This window comes from Myotis brandtii, unplaced genomic scaffold (genome assembly GCF_000412655.1).
Source record: "Myotis brandtii unplaced genomic scaffold, ASM41265v1 scaffold77, whole genome shotgun sequence".
Classification (NCBI taxonomy): Eukaryota; Metazoa; Chordata; class Mammalia; order Chiroptera; family Vespertilionidae; genus Myotis; species Myotis brandtii.
This window is the reverse complement of record NW_005371082.1, coordinates 404,760-427,948: the sequence shown is the minus strand read 5'-3', so window position 1 is coordinate 427,948 and position 23,189 is coordinate 404,760. Positions and strand designations below refer to the sequence as shown.

Below are 23,189 nucleotides of genomic sequence, written 5' to 3'. Positions count from 1 at the left end.
GCAAATTAACTGCCAACAAAGATGGCGGCCGGCAGCCATGCAGCTGAAGCGAGCAGGAGGCTTGCTTGCTCCAGTGATGGAGGAAGCCAAGGTTCCCCGCCTGCCACGGCCCAGCTCTGAGCTCCGGAAGCAACAATGTTGCAATTATAGAAGCTAAACAAACCCCAGATACCTGCTTTCAGCCAACCGGGGCCTCAGAGCTTAGAGCGCCAGTGATGGCAACAGAGTTTCAATTATAGAAGTTAAACAAACCCAGATACCTGCTTTCAGCCAGCAATGGCCTCAGGGCTGGAGCCAGGCCTCAGAGCTGGAGCTGGCTCTCAGCTCCAGTGACAGCTATAGAAGGTAAATAAATACCAGAAAAAAGAAAAAGAAAAAAAAAAGAGGCTGGGAGCTTCAGTCGCCCACCAGTCTGAAAACGGCCCTCAGCCCCTCACTCAGGCTGGCCAGGTACCCCAGTGGGGACCCCCACCCTGAAGAGGGTATGACCAGCTGCAAACAGCCATCAGCCCCTCACCCAGGCTGGCCTGGCACCCAAGCGGGACCCCCACCCTGATACGGATCACCCTTCAGGGCAAACCAGCCGGCCCCCACCCGTGCACCAGGCCTCTATCCTATACAGTAAAAGGGTAATATGCAAACTGACCCTAACAGCAGAAAGACTGGGAATGACTGGTCACTATGACACACACTGACCACCAGGGGGCAGACGCTCAATGCAGGAGCTGCCCTCTGGTGGTCAGTGCACTCTCACGGTGGGGAGCTCTGCTCAGCCACAAGCCAGGCTGATGGCTGCCAGTACAGCAGTGGTGCTGGGAGCCTCTCCTGCCTCCTCAGCAGCGCTAAGGATGTCTGACTACAGCTTAGGTCTGCTCCCCGCTGGCAAATGGACATCCCTGCCGGGCTGCCGGGCTGCCAGAGGGATGTCTGATTGCCATCTTAGGCCCAATCCCCCGGGGAGCAGGCCTAAGCCAGCACCCCCGAGGGAAGAGGGCACAGGCCGGGCTGAGGGGCTCTCTACCCCCGAGTGCACAAATTTTGTGCACCGGGCCTCTAGTCCTATATAATAAAAGCCTAATATGCTAAGTGTCCAGTCGACCAGTCAGCTGTTCAACCAATCAAAGCGTAATATGCTAATGATAAGGCCACTCAACCACTCACTATGACATGCACTGACCACCAAGGGGCAGACAGTTGACTGGTTGACCAGTCGCTATGATGTGCATTGACCACCAGGGGGCAGATGCTCCGACTGGTAGGATAGCTTGCTGCTGAGGTCCGACCCACTGGGACTGAGAGAGACAGGCTGGACACGCCCTGGAGCCCTCTCGTGGTCCCTCCCCGGCTGGCCAACCTCCTGTGTTCCTCCCGGCCCTGATCATGCACTGGTGGGGTCCCTCAGCCTGGCCTGCGCCCTCTCGCAATCTGGGACCCCTCGGGGGATGTCGGAGAGATGGTTTGGGCCCGATCCCACAGGTCAGGCTGAGGGAACCCACTCGTGCACGAATTCGTGCACCGGGCCTCTAGTATGAATTATAAGAGTAGAGAGGTAAAGACAACTAATTAGACTGAAAAATGTACATGAATTAGTTGTAGATGTGGAATGCTTGACCAAGTTTTATTTTTACTTGTTTTGTTTGATAAAAATGTGCTCCTTTTAACTGTCTATGCAAAAAGTACTGTATGAGCAAAAACACAAGAAATGAAGACAGAAAGGGAGAAAGCAGCTGGCAGTCACCTTTATATACTTCATCATTAAAGTCTTTACACTAGATATATTAAGAGGAGAAAAGTTATTCTCTTACATTTATTACCAAAACAAGTCAATAAATAACACAGAAGACAAATTTCTAAATTTTAGCTAACCTTGTCATAATAACCACTACCATCACCAGTTCTTCTAAATACTTACTATGTGCTGGGCAGTGTTTTAAATACCTTAAATATACTAACTTATTTAATCATCATAATAGCTAGGTGAGACAGGGTATATATAATTATTCTCTATGAGGAAACTGAGGTACAGAGAGGTTAAAGTAACTTGGTAAGGGATCCCTTTAATAGTAAGTGATGGTGCCAGAGTTTGAATCTAGGATCAAGCGTCTGTTTCCAGTCACTATTCTATATCTTTTAAGCAAAACAAAACAAAAAAGTACGTGTTTTAAATAATTTACATCAAGTATTTTTTTAAAATTTGTACATATTTATACTTCTGGAATCGATTCAATGAACTGTCTTCTACCCAGTCTGCTTTTTTCCCTTTAGACATTAATTAACAAGAACATAAAATATCAGGTACTTATTGGTACACTAACATCTTATAATTAGCTTTTCAAAACTTTGAATATAGCTATGAATATATGAAGATGTTTTGTTTAAAATAATTAGTGTATATAGTGGTACCTTGCACAAATAACCACTGTACAAAAGCATATTACAATAAAAATATAGGCATACATACAAAGCAATAATTATTTTTTAAAAGAAACTGAACCAAGCAATGATTACAGATGTTGAAATACTATGCAATCCAAATAACTTAAAATAGTAATTTATACCTAATTTTCCCCTGTTCTGTCAAGTCTCCATCACTATGCAATATTGTTGTTAGCAATCTTAAAGTAGAAGTTCCTGATTTACTGTGATTATTCTTCATTCCCAGTAGCCATCGAACCATCATTTTAATCGCCTGTATCTATTTAAAAGACAAATTCACAAGTAAAACATTGCTACATTTTAAAGAAATTCTGTATCAAGCTTAATTTAAAAAATATGTTTTTAATCAATGCCTTTTAAAGGGGAAAAAAAGGAAAAGAAAAAGGAGTTATTATTTTCTATGTCTATGAAGATAACTCTGAATGTTTAAAATTAAACATGCCTCACCTCCTAGGTAACTGACAAATGAATGATTTAACAAAAGACTTTGTGTGTGTGTGTGTGATTTTCATTTTCCTCAACATACCCTCTACACTTTATAACTCTCAGTAAAATCATACTAACTATGCTAGGCAAAAAAGTTAAGTTCCAAACTATAAATTATATTCAATCTTTTGTGTCTAAGAGATGATACCACCTCACATTTGTACTGTTTTTATAATTACGAAGTACCTAAGTTATTTGCAACAACCCTTTTTGAAGGGACGCATATTACTTCCTCTTTTCTTCACAAATTATCTTAGCTTTTTACAGCTCTAAGTCACAGGGACTGAGTGGGTCTTGTCTTCTGCAGTGGCATGTTCCAGTCCCCCTTAAAATGCCTTTCCTGTTCCATTTGGTACTTATAAACTTAAGTGCAGGTGGCCAGCCTTCCAGTCAGTGCTGCTCAACCGTACAAAACTGCTGCTTGAAACCAATGCTAAGAAAACAGATTTATACTGGAACTTGAAAGAATCAAGCATCATTCAATGATAAAGGAAGGGATGCTCTAAAGGTCTCTATCAGAATCTGAAGTAGTTAATAATATGAAACATAAACACCCCTTCCAAAAAGATTTATAACAAATTACAACTAGAAAAACAACAATATTTATTGTATTTGTTCATGGCCTTCACATCTTGGGCAGCGCACTGAGGTGAGGTCTACAAAAAAAATCAAAATAAAAAGTTTTATCAAGTCCTTTGGGAAAGATATACAGTCTTCAAATCCGAATAACCATTTTTACTGAACAGCAGATGTACGTAAGAAAACCAGCATTGTCTTTTGCCATTTAATGGTTGATATCTAAGAAGCAGCAACATGGAGGTAGTTTACAAACTCTTTTTTTTCTTCTTCTCAAATTAGATTACATGCAGCTGCCCTCAAGGCCTTAGGTTTCTCATCATTGCCTTATACTCTCACAGTACATGGGTTAATGTCATACTATAAATATAAAAACTCGAATGATTTTAATAGCCATCTTAGTAACAGGAATAGAAATTTTAACACCTATATTAAAAATATATTAAATATATCTAAATAAATAAACCTATATATATATTACTCACTTTGACCATTGTTTCAGGAGAAACTTCTTCATCTGGAACCCAAAGCTTAGTTGTCTTTTTTCCTGGAAGCTAAACAAAAATTAAGGACTTCACAATGTGAACATGATTCCTCATGTTTAATATATAGTGAATGAATGAAATCTGTATCTTCTGGAGTGACAGTTATTATATGTAGGTGAAAAAAAACACACCTTTCTAACCCTATTACTCAAAAAGGCTGAAAGGCATAACTCACTAGCATCCACATTCAGCACTTATACATCCTCATCAGTTGGGTCTCTCTGCGTGGAGGTGGACTGACTTTAACATTCTACATACACTCCTATAAAAACCCGTTTTGAGACTGATTCAATTACTTAAGGCAGCTTGGCAAGGTCTAGGATAAAATCAACGAAACCATAAAGTGTAATTCTTAAATAAGGGAAAAGGCATACACAAAGAACCTTGAGCAGGGGAAAAATTGAAAAGGTTTGCATTTGAAGGTAACAAAAAAAAAAGCATTAGTATTTTCATAGCTAAGTCCCACCAAAATGGCCACACACACACACACACACACACACACACAGTTACAAAGAGCAAAAAAACAAAAGAGGCCCAATAGGAGACCAAATTATAGAAAATTTTTGGAAAAAACAAAACAAAATATACAGTAAAAAATTAACAGAGCTAGAAGGTTTGTCTCCCTACAAGCCCAGAAAAGAAACACCTGCCAAATAAGGAGGGTCTTCCCCCCCCCCCCACCCCCCCCCCCCGGCACAATCACAGAATAATCTTGAAATGATAAACTGCAGTTAATGAAAGATGTGAATTTAGAGTGGCAGCCAGGAAATTGAGTTAAGGTGACAGAAACGCTGAACCCAATGTTGGAAGCCTGCAGATCCCATTTTTACTCCCAGCTCATGTGTGTTAATTCTAAAGGCAGTCTAGGAAACAGAAATCAAACCCTCTGACAACAGGATCCAGAAGGCAAACTCTGCAAACATCATCCACTTTAAAATTTAGGGTGTTTAACAAGGGCTCTACTCTTTATTGGGCTCATAGTTGTAATTTTTTTTTTCTTTCAGCTCGGTAACAGTGATGAAAATATTTATCAACCTCTCAGCCTTTCATCTTCAAAGTCAGCTATCATGTGTATAAGCTATCACGTGTATAAGAAAAAACATCAGAGCACCAAACTCAAATCTCTTTATTTCTCATCTCACAGTGGTTCTCAACCTTCTGGCCCTTTAAATACAGTTCCTCATGTTGTGACCCAACCATAAAATTATTTTCATTGCGACCTAACCAAACAATCGAAGGAAGATTTATCGCCTGCAAGATTGATCAAGGTGTGGGTGGAGACAGGACAGCATGAATCCCAAGGGCAGCTGCGAGGGCCCAGAGTGGGATAAAGCCTGCTGCTGTCAGGTGAACAGTGGCTTTCTGTAGAATAGTGGTTCTCAACCTTCTGGCCCTTTAAATACAGTTCCTCATGTTGTGACCCAACCATAAAATTATTTTCATTGCTACTTCATAACTGTAATGTTGCTACTGTTATGAATCATAATGTAAATATCTGATATGCAGGATGGTCTTAGGCGACCCCTGTGAAAGGGTCGTTCGACCGCCAAAGGGGTTGCGACCCACAGGTTGAGAATCACTGCTTTAGAAACTTTGCCCTGCCAAATCTCATTGCTTTGGTGTCTGTTGCCTTCAAACTGATTTTTAAAAATATTTTGTCCATTCTTCTTATTTGTTCCAGTGGGGATATAGGTTCAAGACAACCTAGTCAGGTCTTGTCAGATACAGAACTTTCACCTTTTTAGATTCATTTATTTGTTTTATTTTATGTTATATTTATACAAAGGAATATACAGGGTTGAGCAAAAGTAGGCTTACAGTTATAATACAGATAATACAATAATAACACAAAAATAAACTCTGTGTTCCACATACAACCATAATCCTACTTTTGCCCACCCCTGTATGTATAGAACATTTGTATCACTTGTTTTATAATACAACAATGAACATCTATGAACTGTTAGTACCTGGCTTTATTACTCGCCAAACCTTCCTGTATTTTTTCCGCCTTAGATAAGCACTGTGTTGAATTTTGGGTTTATTATTTCCCAACTAAAACAAAACACCACTTTACCAAATATATCTCTCTAAACAGCATACTTGTTTAGTTTTGCTAGTTCTTGAAGCTCATAAGCTGTTATACTGTATATATTCTAGGTGACTTGCTTTTATTACACATTTGTTTCTTAGAATAGTCCTTGTTATTAAATCTAACTGTAGTTCATTCATTTGTTATTCTGTGTTATATCACGCAAAATAACTATTCTCTTAGTGGACATTTGGAATATTTCCATTTCTTTCCTATAAATGTTCTTATAGAGGCATCCTGATACTATAGGCAAGAATTTCTCTAGGTTATATTCATACGAGTGAAACTGATGAATCGCAGTGTGTACATGCATTTAATTTTATTATCAAAATATTTTTCAAAATGGTTAAAACTTATTTTCCTCCTATAGGCAGTATATAACACCAATTCTTGTCATACTTCTTAATTTCTCCCATCTGATTGATGGAGTGTCTCATTATAGTTTTAATTTGCATTTTCCTGGTTATTAATCCTATATAATAAAAGGCTAATATGCAAATTGCCCCCTAGGGAGTTTGACTGGGAGTTTGCTTGCTCGCAATGACGTACGCTGACCTCCAGGGGGCTGCACGGAACATGGTGGGCGACCAGCGGTGATGGCGCATAGGTGGTGAGGGAAGGGGGAGGCGGGGAGGTGGGGAACCTGATTGGCCCTGATCACCGGCCCCTAAGGACCTTAACCGTGCATGAATTTAGTGCACTGGGCCTCTAGTTAAGTTTTTATGCTAGTCACCAATTTCATGTTGCCTCCTTTCCAAAATCATTTTGATGTCTTTTTTTCAGAGGTAATCTTTACACGTATTAATACTTTTCTCAGGCACATGTTGCAATACCTTCATAAAATCTCATTTATGGTGTGTCTTTTACTCCCTTTATGGTGTTCTTTGAACAAAAGTTATCAATTAAAATGTAGCTAAATTGGCCATTCTTTTTGTAGTTAATGTTTTTTACATCTTTTAAAAAAATCCTTTCCTATTTCAATGTCATAAAAACAGTCCCCTGTATGTTGTTTTAAAACTTTTAAGGTTTTTAACATGGCCTAAAAATTCAATCTATCTGGAATTGATTGCTTTCTCTGTATGCTGTGATTTAAGGATTCCATTTCTTTTTACTTCCCATAGGATAACACACTTTATTGAAAAATCTCTCCTTTCAGTCATCTGCAATGCTACTACTCATATCAGATATTGCTTCTATTAAAATTTTTTTAAAAAATGTTTTTATTGATTTCAGAGAAAATACGGGAGACAGAGAGAGAATCATTGATTGGCTGCTTCCTGGCATGCCAGCTACTGGGGATTGAGCCCTAAACTCAGGCATGTGCCCTGACTAGGAATCAAACCATAACCTCCTGGTTCATGCGTCAATGTTCAACCACTGAGCACACCTACCAGACCCCTCTATTCTTTTTCATTGCTTTGTCAGTCTGCTTATCCACAAGATGTCTTTCACGAAAGTTTTACAATTTTCTCTGTAAAGAAAATTTTACAAGTTCTCTTGTACAACTTTGTTAGGTACTTTGGTTAAAATTAGGTTTTATGTTTACGGTTAATTTGGGCAATTATTTTGTAGCTTTCATTTTATATCCATCTTTCTTGCTAAACTCTTTTTAATCATATTTATGAAAGATGTCAGTTTTAAATATTTTCTAATCCTTTAATATTTTATTTCTATATATTCCTTATATTTGTACATGTACATTTTTTCATTTCATCTTAATCTTTTTTTCCCAAGTTTTCTGCTGTGATGATGTACATTTTAATCTTTTTTTCCAAAATCATTTTTGTTTTGGTTTATTTAGCTATTATTCTGCTAGTTGCATAAATGTCCATAGATTTTATATCTTATTGTGGTACAAAATTTTTTGGACACTACATGAATTTCTTGTTTATTACATCAGTATCCAATTTAAATCCATATTCTGTTTAATGCTTTTCATATTGACTGATATATTTTTCCTTCCTATTATTTTTAGATTTTGTCTCTCATTAGTTTAGTTGCATCTGTTGGTTTTTATTTTATTACTAGGGGCCCGGTGCACAAAATTCGTGCAGGGGGGGTGTGTCCCTCAGCCGTGCCTGCACCCTCTCCAATCTGGGACCCCTTGGGGGATGTCGGACTGACTGTTTAGGCCAATCCTGGTGGGTTCAGGCCTAAACCGGCAGTCAGACATCTCTCTCACAATCTGGGACTGCTGGCTCCTAACCGCTCGCCTACCTGCCTGCCTGATTACCCCTAATGGCTTCTGCTTGCCAGCCTGATCGCCACCTAACCACTCCCCTGCCGGCCTGGTCACACCCAACTGCCCGCCCCTGCCAGCCTCATTGCCCACAACTGTCCTCCCCTGCTGGCCATCTTGTGGTGGCCATCTTGTGATGATGTCGTGCGAGGATGTGACATCACCTAGGCTTTTATTATATAGGATTTTTGAACCCATCTGCCAGTCTATTGGTATTATCAGGATAACCTTTCAGTTTATTTTTTCTATTTGTAATAATTTATGAAGACTGAATTTTTTTCTTGTGAATTAAATATTTTAGCGGAGTATATCTTTGAGTAACTCAAAATGGCGACAGAAAATTTACAAAATTGTTTTTTTGAAATGTAGTCTTGCAGCTGAGAAATCTAAAGTTAATCTGATTCTTTTTTTTTTTTGGTAGGTTGCCTCATGGGGACTTTTTGACATCCTTAGTTCAGAAATTTTAGCAGAATATGTCTACTGTGATTCCACTTTCATTTTTTCCACTTTATACTTTGAAGGTACTTCTCAACCAAAGAACTGCTTTTTAAGCTTTATCTAAATTTTCAGCTCTATGAGTTTGGGGTATTTGCCTGCTGGATTTTAGAGATACCTGTCCTGTTGCCAGAGGGTTATCTGAGCTGGTATTTGGTTTCTATTTCATAGGCTGCTTCTAGAAACCACACATTATCAGCTGTGGGTAAAATAGGATCTCAACGCTTCCAAGATTGGGATCAGCATTTTTGTCACCTTAATTTAATTTCCAGGCTGCCACTGTAAATTCAATTCTCAGTACCTATAGTTTATCTTTTGTCCTGAAAACAACAATAAAACAACTCCTTTGGCAGGTGCTTCCTTTATGTGTTTATATGAATATGTAAGCCATAGTCTACCTGTGTTAATTTTTAACATATGATCTCTTACATGTGAAATCTAAAAAAAACAGAAACAAAACATAACCCCAATAACAATAACAACAACAACAAAAACCCAACTTAGATACAGAGGACAGATTGGTAGCTACAAGAGCAGGGGGTGAGGGACAGGTGAATCGAATCAAAAGGTACAACCTTCCAGTTACAATATAAATAAGTCACTGAATATATTTTTATATGTACACATTTTATATTTACATTTGCATGTTATATATTTACATATTTCATATTTTTATCTATTTATATTATATGTTATTATATTTGTATTATATATTTGAAAACTGCTAACAGAATAGATATAATTGAAAGGGCGAGGGCTACGCCCTCCATCTTGCCCCAGGGTAAGGGCTAGGCCCTCCATCTTGCCCCAGGGTAAGTGCTCCATCTTACCTTGGCCATGTGCTTGGCAAGGAGCTTCCCGGAAGTCAGCCTCTGCTAGCCACACCCAGGAACAAGACACCGACTTGCGCCTGGCCAATCGGCAAGGCCACAGCCCTTTCTCCTCCCCTTACTCCAACCCCCTATAAAACCCCTCTCCACACAGAGTTCTCTCTCTCTCTGCTTCCTGTCGCTGCGTCGGCAAGGTGGGGGAGCCGAGCTAGCTCGAATAAAGACTGTTATGCTATTGCATCGGACTGGCTGGCTCCCTGATGTGGGTTCTTGGGGATCCTGAAATCTGGGCATAACAATAATAAGTTCTCACCACAGAAAAATAATTACTGTGCTGATCATTTCACAATAATACAAATATTGAATCATTATGTTGACATCTAAAACTAATATAATGATGTATATATCAATTTTTAAAAATTAAAGAACTTGAAGAAGTGAAAAGACAATCTACAGAATGAGAGAAAATATTTGCAAATCATATATCTGATAAGAGACTTGTATCTAGAATATATAAAGACCTATTACAACTCAACAAAAAGATAAATAAAGCAATAAAAGGTCAAAAGATATGAATAGTCATTCCTCCAAAAAAGATACAGAAATAGGTACAAAGCACATTAGATGCCCAATTTCATTAGTCATTAGAAAATGCAAATCAAAACCACAATTAGATACCACTTCATATTCAGCAGGATGGCTATAATCAAATTAACAACAAAAAAAAACAAGTTGGTAAGGATGTTAAGAAATTAAAACTTTCGTACACTGCTGGTGGGAAGGTAAAATGGTGTAGCCATTGTGAAAACAGTTCAGCAGTTCCTCAAAAGTTAAAACATAAAATTACCATATAATCCAGCAAATCTACTCTTAGATATGTACTCCAAAGAACTAAAATTAGATATGCAAACAAATACTCAGACACAAAATTCATAGCAGCACTATTCACAATAGTGAATTATAAATTCAAAAGGTGGAAACAATCCAAATGTCCAACAATGAAGGAATACATAAACAAATTGTGGTAAACACATACAAAAGAATATTATTCATCCATAAAATGAAATGAAGCACTGATACATGCTACAATGAAGATGAACCTCAAAAACATTAAAAATTAGACACAAGGTCACATATTGTATGATTTTCTTTATAGGAAATATTCAGAACAGGTAAATCCATTTGGACAAAAAGAAGATTGGTGGTTGCCAGAGGCAGGAGGAAATATTTAGGGAGTGACTACTTAATGAAAATGGAACTAGATAAACATGGTGATTGTACAACACAGTGAATGTACTGTACTAAATGCTACTTGAATTATATACTTTAAAATAGCTAATTTATGTCATATGAATTTCATGTATTTTTTTTAAAGCAGCAGGGAAGAAAGTCATCAATAAATGGTGCTGAGTCAGATGGAAATAAAAATGAATCTGGACATCTATCTCAAACCATATACAAAAATCAATTCCAAGTGTACTAGAGTTAAATGTGAAAATTAAAACAATAAAGTTTCTAGAGCAACTGTCCAATAGAACTCTCTGAGATGGTGGAGATGTTCTGTGCTGTCTAATACTATTTGTATGTGGCTACTGAGCACTTGAGATGTGTGAATATATTTATAATTAGTTAGTTTATTTAAACAAAATTTAAATAGCTATATGTGAATAGTGGCTAGCATATAGGCTGGGGCAAAAGTAGGTCTACAGTTTTTTGCATGGAAAATAATATAATAATTAATAAATAGTAATATAAACTCTGTTTCACATACTCAAAACTGTAAACCTACTTTTGTCCTACCCTAAATATCTGTTTTTTCCTGAACATAACACCCATCATAAAGTTTAATTTATATATCAGGCACTGTAAGATATTAACAATCTGTACTAATAAAAGGGTAGTATGCTAATTAGACCAGGCATATTCCGGATGACCATCCGGACATCCTTCCAGACAAAGCCTCAGTGGCTGCCTGAGGCTCAGGCAAGCCGTGAATGGTGGCTGCCCTGCCCAGGGCCGGCCTGAGGCTCAGGAAAGCCAGAGATGGTGGCTGCCCAGCCACCCAGGGCCAGCCTGCTGCTCCCCAGTGGCCTGAGGCTCAGTTAGGGGGCGATCAGGTTGGCAGGGGAGCAGTTAGGGTGAGATCAGGCCAGCAGGGGAGCCGTTAGGGCATCAGGCTGGCAGGCAGAGGCAGTTAGGGGCTATCAGGCAGGCAGATAGGCAAGTGGTTAGGAGCCAGCGGTCCCAGATTGCAGAGGGTGTAGGCTGGGCTGAGGGACACCCCTCTGTGCACGAATTTCATGCACCGAGCCTCTCGTAACTAATAAAAAAACAATTGTAACAATATACTGTGACAGAAGTTATGTGAATGTGGTTACTTTCTCAATCTCCCAAAATATCTTATTGTTCTGTATGTACCACATGGAGACGCTGGACAAAGGGATGATTCACATCCCGGGCAAGACAGAGGACAGCAAGATATTTCAACAGGCTACTCAGAAAGGTGCAAGATTTGAAACTTACAAATTGGTTATTTCTGGAATTTTCTATTTAATATTTTCAGAATGCAACTGAGTGTGGGTAGCTGAAATGGCAAAAAACGCAATTGCAGATGATGGGGGACAACTGTACTCACAAATGGAAGACAGACAAGATCATTCTTTCTTTCCCAATGTTTCCTCTCAGAGCTCTCTTAATTAATTCTCTATTGTATATAGGGAAAGGAACAACTACTGTCATTACAACCATACTGTGAACAAGCTTGTCAGTCTTCACATTTTAAAAAAGAGATGTCATAAAAAATTAAATCCTTGTAAAGTTGAAAACAGAATCAGGTGATATTTTGTAGTTATCAAGGAATGTATTTCAGATTATATGACTTGGCTCAACTAAAGAGATGTTTCTATGTTGTTTTACTTATAATGGAGAGATAGCATAAGATAAGAAAACCTAAAATAAGGCAGCCAAGTGGAAGTGTTATGTCATTTCACTTCTCTTTGCTATATAAAATTTTAGAAGATAACATTATGAAGAACACCAGTCTAAAGGATATAAATAACTTACCCGATCATTCATGAGAAGATCTTTCACAATGAAAGTAGCTACCAAAGACTTCAAAGGAGCAGCAAATTGATCAGGTGCAAGGAGAGCAATGTGACCAATAGTAACCAATGGGGTTATAAGATGTTCCAGATTGCTTGGATCTAGGCTCTTATGCAGAGGCTGAAAATGAGGAAAGGAATATATCCAACTTTATAAATCCTATATAATAAAAGCTTAATACGCTAAGTGTCTGGTCATCCATTCAACCAATCAAAGTGTAATATGCTAAGACTGCTCAACCTCAACCACTCACTATGTTATTTATGTCTAGAAAGCATCATGTTTAAATATTTTTGGTTTTGCTCACGTCATAGAGGTAGGTAAAGAAACATTTCAGCACAAAAAATCATATATTTAATGACCACATATATGAATATGTTAGAGATAGCTGGGCTCACCAATATCCTCTTCTTTTCTACTTCCTGACTACAGGTGCAGCCTCCTATAGTTAGATGAGGATATGTGAATAAGTCTGGTTAACAGAATGGGAATAAAAGTGAGGTATGTCATGCCTACACTGAGGCAGGTATGATCAATGTGTCTTCTCCACATTCTCCCTCCTTACTCACTGGCTGGCTGAACAGCAAGGTTTCAGTGGGACTGAAAGGGAAGCCATTAATCAAAAAGAGTTAGTGTGCCTAAGCCACTGGTCAGAATGCAATCCAAACAGCCTAATGGTCTTTTTCAGGAGCAAGAAAAAGCTTTTATTATGTATAGTCACATGCATTTCTTGTGGATTTTCATAGCATCAAATACTGAATTTCTAACTAATAAAATTATTTTATTTTTCTGACAGGAAACCCAATCAATAATATGCATTTTGTAGTGAAAAAGGATGAGGCTCCTCATATACAGAATGATATATAAAATGTATTGCTAAATTTTAAAAATCAAATATTCATAAGAGTGACTATAGTATGCTATCACTGGTATAGAGTAGGAGACAAAATGTGTATGTCTGTATTTATATTATTTGTATATGAATAAAACCTCTCCAAAAAAGTACATTAGAAACTGATAACATTGGTTGCCTCTGAGAAAGGGAACTAGGTGGCTGGGGATACAGGAGTGGGGTGCAGCACAAAACTTTTTACTATTTGGATATTTGTTTTGTATCTTTTGATGTGAAAAAAGTGAATATACTAGCTATTAGAAATTTTCATAACAGGTGTTTTTTTTTTGTTAATCATCACCTGCGGATATTTTTTTCTATTGATTTTTGGGGAGAGTAAAAGAGAGAGGGAAAGAGAGACAAACATCGATGTGAGAGAAACACATTGGTTGCCTCCTGCAAGCGCTCTTACCGGGGCCTGGGCAGGGGAGGAGCCTGCAACCAAGGTACGTTCCCTTGACTGGAATCAAACCTGGGAACCTTTGGTCCTCAGGCCAACGCTCTATCCACTGAGCCAAACTGGCTATGGCCATAACAGATTTTAATGAAGAATTGATGCTCTATCCTCCCATACTGAACACCAAGAAATCTTAAGTTTGAAAAAACAATACAGAACTGTTCTTTCCCAACATATCAGGGCAATATAAAGCTTCATTTAATCAAATGTATATTTAGCTTTGGCCCCTTTTGCTCAGTGGTTAGAGTGTCGGCCCTTGGCCCAAAAGGTCACAGGTTCAATTTCCAGTCAAGAGCAGATACCTAGGTTGCAGGTTCCATCCCTAACCCAGTCGGGGTATGTGATGTCCATCTTGCTTTCGCCCTCCTCCCTCCCTTCTACTCTCTCTAAAAATCAATGGAAAAAATATCCTCGGGTGAGGATTTTTAAAAATAGTATATTTACATGAATGTACTTTTTGCTATTCTTGATGACTTCCCTCAATACTTCCACTGCACATAAATTCCAGCTTGCTGTTTATATTATAGACAAAAATCTGATAGTGTAAATTAGTTTCAATTAGTTTATTATAGTAGTGTGAACATTTTCCACAATAAAATGATAAAATCATTTCTGAAAAAGCAAAATTAATGGCCAGAGCCTGTATTATTAGTAACCTCATAAAGGTCACATATTTCTATGAAACCTTTTTTCAGAAAGCCAGCCAACCTTATATGTGACAGTAAGAGGATTACATTATTAATAAAGGTTTCCTAATACTACATGTATTGGTATAAATACAATGTATAAGGTATAAATATAATATACAATGTATAAATATAAATAAATGTCAAAAATATTATACAATTGTTTGATATCTAAATTTTAGTTGGCACAAAGCATTCATTAATAGCAATTATACTGATGCAATTCTAAACATACAGCAGGTACACGAATAATGTCATTTTCTTGAGATGCCACATGAACTTAACTCTTGTTTATATCAATCAGCCAATGGTAAAATTGTTTTGTTTTGTTTTAATTGTTTTTGTTATACACCATTTCACTTAACTTAGCATAACCCATCAATAAAGTTGAAGACTTACTGTATACTATAAAATGATGTATCTCTAAATGCGAACATTCTGTATTCTATAAAATCATTAGTATTTGTTTTTTTAACTATAACATATGAAATAAAAATTCTTTTTCTCTTTACCTCAAATATCTGCGCAAACTGGGTCTCTTTACTAGAAAATATTGCATGGATACAATGAATAGCATATTTGGCTTGACGGGGAGGTCCTTTTTTAGATTTGTGATGTAAAACAGGAAGCAAAGCTCTAAAAAAAAAAAAAGAAGAAAGTAAATCAGAAAAATCAGCAAGACTTCCACTAGGCACTTTAATGTTTACATTTTAAAGTAACATTTTGTAACAACAAAAAAGTCACATCACTTTCAATCATCTATACTTTTGCTTTATTAATATCTATATTAAAAATACAACCCAAATACAAATATTTTCCTTTTTACTTAACAATTACAAATACAAATAAGAATGATGTTTAATGTGAGTCCTACTAGTCTTTTCTCTTTGATCCTCACTGCTATCATTCCAGCTAACCTGCCACCTTACATATAAGACTACTGTAAAGGGACCTAATTGTTGGACCTAATTGTTCCTTCTTTCGGAAGTTTCCTTTTCTCTCCAGTTCATCTTTCAATTGGTCCCAGAACAATCTATATAAAGGGAAGTTTGATTATTTAACCAAAACAAATTGAGTGCTTACTATGTGCCAGGCAGTATTAAAAGTCCAAAATCCTTGCCTTCATGGTACCAGCATATTGGGAACAACACAAATGATAATACATAAATTAGCAAAATATGTGTCATGTCAAATTGTGATAACTGCTGTAGAGGAAAATAAACAGAGGATAGAAATATGTAAGAGTGTTAACATTTCAAATAGGGTGATTACAGAAGACCTTTCTGATAAAGTTAATTGAGCAGAGTTCTGAGGGAGTTAGGGAGTGAATCATGTAGCTACCTAGAAAAACATTCATGTATCATATCATTATACTACACAAAAACTTAATATAGATACTGACTAAGTCAGAACTTCTTAGCTCAACCATTTTTCAAATAATCAGAGTGAGATAAACTTCTGAATCTTCCTCCTTGCCTAATACCAACCCAATTCTCCAGTACTAAGAAATCAGAGATACAATAATGCATCACAATCATAATAAAGTCTCAGAAAAGATATCAACAGCAAAATAGGCTAAAAAGACACATGACAAATTGATGGGAAATTGTGCATTTCATATTAGAGAGAAGGGATTAAAATCCTTAACATGTAAAGTCCTTCCACAAATAGAGAATGAAAAGACCAACAATATCATGGAAAAATGGTTGGATATAAAGAGTAGAAAGCTCTTCAAAAAAAGCTAGACAAACTGCCCCATGATGTGTGAAAGGATGTTTACCTTCACTTATTTTAAAAAAATACAAATTAAATTATTCTGAGAGGACTTCTGCTTTAGATTATGACAGTATATCTGAGACTGTATTTACTCTATCTTAAACAAGTAGAAAACAAGATACAATATGTTAAAGGTTTCAGACACTGGGCCCTAAAAGATGAGAAACTAGAAGAGCCCTAAATCTGCTCCCACATAATGCATAGAGGTAGTTTCCAGACTGTAGTGCAAACAGAAGTAACCAGAATAGAGCCTATCGGTCACATGGCCTTGAGGGAAACAGAGACAGGAGGTTAACGGAGGCCAAGGGAGCTATACTTTATGTGGCAGAATACCACAGAGCAGGGAGCTACAAAGAGTGAAAGAGAGCTTGAGTTCTGGGCATCCCAAGAGGGATAGCCCCAAGTCTCTGGCTAAATAATGAGCAATGCCATGCATGAGTACCAGGAAAAGAACATTGAAAAGCTGTAGGCCAAAAAAAGCCCTTACACACAGGGCTGGTAATATTTCATGTTTCCACTAGCCAACCTTGTCATTTATAACCAGGAGAAAATTAATCAATACAAACAGGTCTAGAAATGGCACAGGTGATGGAATTAGCAAAGACATCAACCCAGCCATTATAAATATGCTCCATATGCTCAAGAAAGTAAGAAGAAAATATAAACACAATGAGCACAGAAGTGAAATACATAAAAAGACCCAAATGTAATATATGGGGTGAGCAAAAGCAGGTTTACAATTGTTTGTATGGAAAAATATATAATACAAAAATAGAAATCCAAGATGGTGGCCGACAGGACGGCAGTGAGGAAGAGTGTGAGTGAGAGAGCATGGACATGTGAGGCATGTGTGTATGTGTGAGTGAGGGACAGTTATTCCGCAGGACTGTTGGGGACTGGCGGACCAGGCTTCCCTAGCCGGGCAGCCTCTAGTTCCGCTGAAATCTCTCCCAGGGAGCCCAGCCTCACCTCTACCTGGGGAGACCTCGGACACCACCTGGGACCCTACAGCTACACTGGCCAGGGACCAGCTGCCTCATCTGAGAACCCACAAACACCGAGACTCCAGCCTTCTCAGCTGTGGGAGCCTAAAAAGTTTGTCGAGGGGGAGACAAACATGGCAGCCGAATAGGCAGACAGGTCCAGCGCCTTCTCATGGAGCAGATAGAAGAAACAGCTGAATTGAACAACATCCACCCGGAACTGGCGAATTAAACACAGCTAATGAGACAATCCGTGAATGGAAAGGTCAGAGGTCGCCTGAAGTGTGGTGGGATCGGGGTTCTGGGCTGGAGGGAGAAATGCATGTAGCCGGGACTAGAGTATCGGTGGGAAACTGCACTGCACCAACTCTGCGTCCCTTGGGGACATGTGTAGCACTCGACTGTGGAAGGGGTCCACAGGGCTGCGAACAGCCTGGGATTCTAGATCTAAGCCCACAGCCGTGGGAGGCTGCACCAGAAAGGCAGGCTGAAGTTCTGCACTGGCTGTGCAGTGCTGGGTGATGAGAGACATGCAGCAGCGTGGTTGCTCTGTCTTTGTATTTTCCTTGCTTTCACTTGCTAAACCCAGTGCATAGGATTTTTCAATTACAAACACTCACCAAGGTTGCGGAGCTGGGGAAGGTGGTTTTGTGGAGCTGGGGAGCAAAATATGGGAATGCGATCAGGAAGCCAGCTCTGGGATAGTCCGATCCCTCCAACCCTGAACAGACATTTTTCTCCCAAAGACTAGGCCCCTCCTAGCAGCACAGCCGCACCCAACCTTGAGCTAGGCAGGGAAACAAAGATTCAAAATATCCCCAGGGAGTCCTTGGGGACTTGGTTGAGGGGAAATTTGGTCCTGGAAACTAATACAGAAACACCGCCACCTAGAGGCCGTGTCAGAAATAGACGCTTGTGTAAATATGACTGAAAGCAGGCAGGAAAACAAAGCTGGCAGATTGATCCCGCCTGCCTGAAACCAAGGCTGTGGTGTCTGACATAGAGGAGCAATGGATCACTGGGAACTAAACACAGTGCTGACTACCTAACAGGAAACCGAGACATGGCACACAGAACAATAGAGGGGTGTCTTAAACCAGCCTCCAATGGACATTAAAACAGCTGAAGTGAACGAACTTCACTACTTCACTTTTTTAAAAATAGATTTTTATTGATTTCAGACAGGAAGGGAGAGGAAGAGAGAGACAGAAAAATCAATGATGAGAGAAAATCAATGAATGGCTTCCTCTTGCATGCCCGCTACCAGTGATTGAGCCCGCAACCCAGGCATGTGCCTTGAACCAGAATCAAAACTGGGATCCTTCAGTCTGCAGGCCGACAGTCTATCCACTGACCCAAATGGGCTAGGGCAGTGGTCGGCAAACTCATTAGTCAACAGAGCCAAATATCAACAGTACAACGACTGAAATTTCTTTTGAGAGCCAAATTTTTAAACTTAAACTATATAGGTAGGTACAGTGTTATTAACTTAATTAGGGTACTCCTAAGGCTTAGGAAGAGCCACACTCAAGGGGCCAAAGAGCTGCATGTGGCTCGCGAGCCGCAGATTAGTGTTCTACATTCTATTTCTATTATCATTATTCTGCTCTATCTCATTTTTTCCTTTATGCCAACCCTTTTTTCACTTCCCCCTTTTCATCCTGTTTCGCTTCTCCTGTTCCTGCTTCAGTTTTTCTCTCTCCTTTCTTTTCACTCCTTGTTAAAAACTGATTTTCTTTATCTCCTTTACTGATGCATTACTATCATAGTAGTCTCTGTTGGCTGACTCATATGTCTAATTTCCTCTCCCCTGCTCCAAGACCATGCACCCTTCTCGTTTCTATTTCTTCGCTAGTCAACGTTTTTTTCTAGTTGTTGTTTTTTATTTTTTTTATTTTATGCTTTTGTTTTTCTCTCCTCGCATATTCTCTTCTTCTACTAATAGTTTAATTACTTTCATTCACCAAACGCAGGCCTATCTGCTCTCTATTCTCCTTGTCCAAAAACAGATGAATATATAGATAAAAGGGAAAAATATTTATATATATATAAACTTTTATACACACACACACACACACACGCACACACACACACGTATATATACATATATATATATATACACACACTAGAGGCCCAGTGCACAGATTTGTGCACTGGTAGGTTCCCTCGGCCTGGCCTGTGGGGATCGGGCCAAAACTGGCTCTCTGACATCCCCCTAGGGGTCCTGGGTTGCAAAAGGGCAGTTCTTGGGTGACACACACTAGAATTGGGCTCCCTCCTCTCTGGTTCCGGGTGTGGCACCCGAGAACCGCAACTGCCAAGTCACCACAGCTCGGTAGCTCCTGTTGAGCTTCTCCCCCCTGGTGGTCAATGCATGTCATAGCAACCGGTCGGAGCATCTGCCCCCTGGTGATCTTTGCGCATCATGGCTACTGGTAGATGGTCGAACAGTCAGATGGTCGCTTAGGCTTTTATATATATAGATTTTAAATATATATATTTTTAATTTTTATTATTACTTTTATTTTATTAATTTTTAATTGAGTATTTTGTTTTTTATTTTTCTTCTTATACACTCATTCTCTTTCTACCTCCTTTATACTGAATCATGGCCATTCTCCTATTCATTCAATTCCTTTACATTACCTTCTGGAAATAAGCTCTGCCTCTTTAGACTCAGCTCCCTCCTTTGTGTCTGGGTGTTTGTTGTTTGCATTTTTTGGTTTAGATGTTGGTTTTGTGGAGTTTTCCCCCACATATGTATATTTTTCCCCTTCTTTCTTCTAATTTTTCTTTTCTCTCTTACCATTTTTTCCTTTTCTCAATATCATTTTTGCACTCTTTTCTCTTCCCTAATTCTCTTATCTCTGGTGGTTTCCTTAATTTGGGGTTATCGGTGTTGTGAATACATTCGTGTTTTGTTCCCTCTGTGTCATGTCTTGGAGTATTTTGTGCCTTTTGGTAAACGTGATAGAGAGTGATCCACATAATCAGACAACCTGAGAGGAGCGAAAATGGAGAGAAAAATAAACAGCTCCCATACCAAAGAAAAGGAGAAATCACCAGAAAAGGAAGTAAACAAAATAGAGGAAAGCAATTTGTCAGAGAAAGAATTCAGAGCAATGGCCATAAAGATGCTTAAAAGGATGAAAGACAAATTCAACAATATGTGTAAAAATGAAGAGGAAATGAAGAACAAGGAAGTAGAAATGAGGAATGACATAGCTGCAATAAAGAATGCAATAGAAAGCATCAACAGTAGACCAGAAGAAGCTGAGGACCGCATCAGTGAGCTAGAAGATAAGGTAGGAAAAAACACACAGGCAGAGCAGCAACTGGAAAAAAACAAAAACAGGAGGAGAGCCTAAGGGGGCTTTGGGACAACACGAAATGAAACAATATCTGCTAATTGTAGAGGTGCCAGTAGAAGACGAAACTGAACAAGGAAAAGAAAACCTGTTTGAAGAAATATTGACAGAAAACTTCCCTGATATTGGAAAGAAAAATGTCACCCAAGTTCAAGGAACACACTGAGTCCCAAACAAGATGAACCCAAAAAGACCAACACCAAGCCACATCATAATTAAATTGGCAAACACCAATGACAAAATAAGAATCTTAAAGGCTGCAAGAGAGAGACAGAAAGTAACCTATAAGGGATCTCCTATTAGACTATCAACTGATTTCTCAACAGAAACACATCAGGCAAGACGGGAATGGAATGAAATATACAAAGGGATGCAAAGCAAGGGTTTGGTTCCAAGAATACTATAACCAGCAAGGCTATCATTCAAAATTGAAGGTGAAATCAGGAGCTTCACAGACAAAAAAGGACTAAGGGAGTTTATTACCACCAAAACAACAATGCAAGAAATTATAAAGGGACCGCTATTAAAAGAAGAAATAGGGAAGAAGGAACACAGGCATAAAAAATAAAAATGGTGACAAAGAAGTACCTATCAATAATTACCTTAAATATAAATGGACCAAATGCCCCAATCTAAAGACATAAGGTAGCTGAGTGGGTAAGAAAACATGACCCATATATCTGCTGTCTACAGGAAACCCACCTCAGAACAAAGGACTCACACAGACTGGTAGTGAAGGGATGGAAAAAAATTTTCAGGTGAAAGGAAATGAAAAAAAGCAAAAAAGAGAAGCTGGGGTAGCAATACTTATATCTGACAAATTAGACCTCAAAGTGAAGGCCATAACAAGAGATAAGGAAGGCTACTTCATAATACTAAAGGGAAATTCAACAAGATATAACTCTGGTGAACATATATACATGCAATATAGGAGCACCCAAATACATAAAAAAACTTCTGGAGGATATCAAGGAAGAGATTGACAGCAATACAGTCATAGTAGGGGACTTTAATACCCCCATTAACACCACTAGATAAATCCTCTAAATAAAAAATCAGCAAAGAAACATCTATCCTAAATGAATCACTGGATCAGATGGAATTAATTGACATATTCAGAACATTTCACTCCAAAGATACAGAATATACATTCTTCTCAAGTGCACACGGGACATTTTCAAAGATACACCACATATTGGGACACAGGCAAGTCTTCAAGTTGAAGAAGATACAACTCATATCAAGCATCTTCTCAGATCATAATAGCAAAATATTAGACATCAACTACAATAAAAACAATGAAAAAAACAACAAATATTGATTGGGTTACCAAAGAGATCAAAGTAATAAAAAGCATCCTGGTAACAAACGACAATGAAAGCACAACAATCCAAAATCTATGGTACACAGTGAAAGCAGTCTGGAGAGGGAAATTCATTTAAAAAAGAGAGAGGAAGACATAAACAAATGAAAGAACACACTATGTTCATGGATTGGTAGAATCAACATCATTAAAATGTCCATACTACCCAAAGCAATCTATAGATTCAATGCACTCCCCATTAAAATACAACAGCATATTTCACAGACTTAGAACAAACTCTCCAAAAATTCACCTGGAACAAAAAAAGACCCCAAATAGCCACAGCAATCCTGAGAAAGAAGAAAAGTGTTGGAGGGATCACAATACCAGATATTATGCTATATTACAAAGCCACAGTTTTCAAAACAAGCTGGTACTGGCAAGAACAGACATAAAGACCAATGGAATAGAACAGAGAACCCAGAAATAGACCCAATCTATTATGCTCAATTAATATTTGACAAAGTAGGCATGAACATACAAGGGAGTCAAGACAGCCTCTTCAATAAATTCTGCTGGGAAATTTGGTCAGATGCATGCAAAAAAATGAAACTAGACCACTAACTTACACCATACACAAAAAAACAAACTCAAAATAGTTAAATGACTTAAAACGTAAGATGGGAAACCATAAAAATATTAGAAGACTCCATAGGCCAGCGGTCGCCAACCTTTTGGACCACATAGGTCACCGGTGGTCCCCGGACCACCGGTTGGCATAGGATAGCAAAATATCAGACATATGTCATAGCAACATCTTTACCGATACAGCTCCTAGGGCAATGGAAACTAAGGAGAAAATAAACAAATGGGACTACATCAAAATAAAAAGCTTCTGCACAGCAAAAGAAACCATCAACAAA

General features: G+C 38.5%; 1 protein-coding gene across 12 annotated transcripts in view; it reads right to left on the bottom strand.

The window, feature by feature from the left end:
• The window catches only part of PDS5B (PDS5 cohesin associated factor B), a 247,429-nt gene that overhangs the window by 51,785 nt on the left and 172,455 nt on the right, over nucleotides 1-23,189 (bottom strand). For all 12 annotated transcript variants that reach the window (XM_014530742.1, XM_014530741.1, XM_005883135.2 and 9 more), the window contains 4 exons: nucleotides 15,349-15,472; nucleotides 12,763-12,921; nucleotides 3,984-4,052; nucleotides 2,559-2,695 (listed from right to left, as the gene is read on the bottom strand). In XM_014530742.1, coding sequence (XP_014386228.1) covers nucleotides 2,559-2,695; nucleotides 3,984-4,052; nucleotides 12,763-12,921; nucleotides 15,349-15,472 — 489 coding nt within the window. The remainder of the gene's footprint in view (nucleotides 1-2,558; nucleotides 2,696-3,983; nucleotides 4,053-12,762; nucleotides 12,922-15,348; nucleotides 15,473-23,189) is intronic.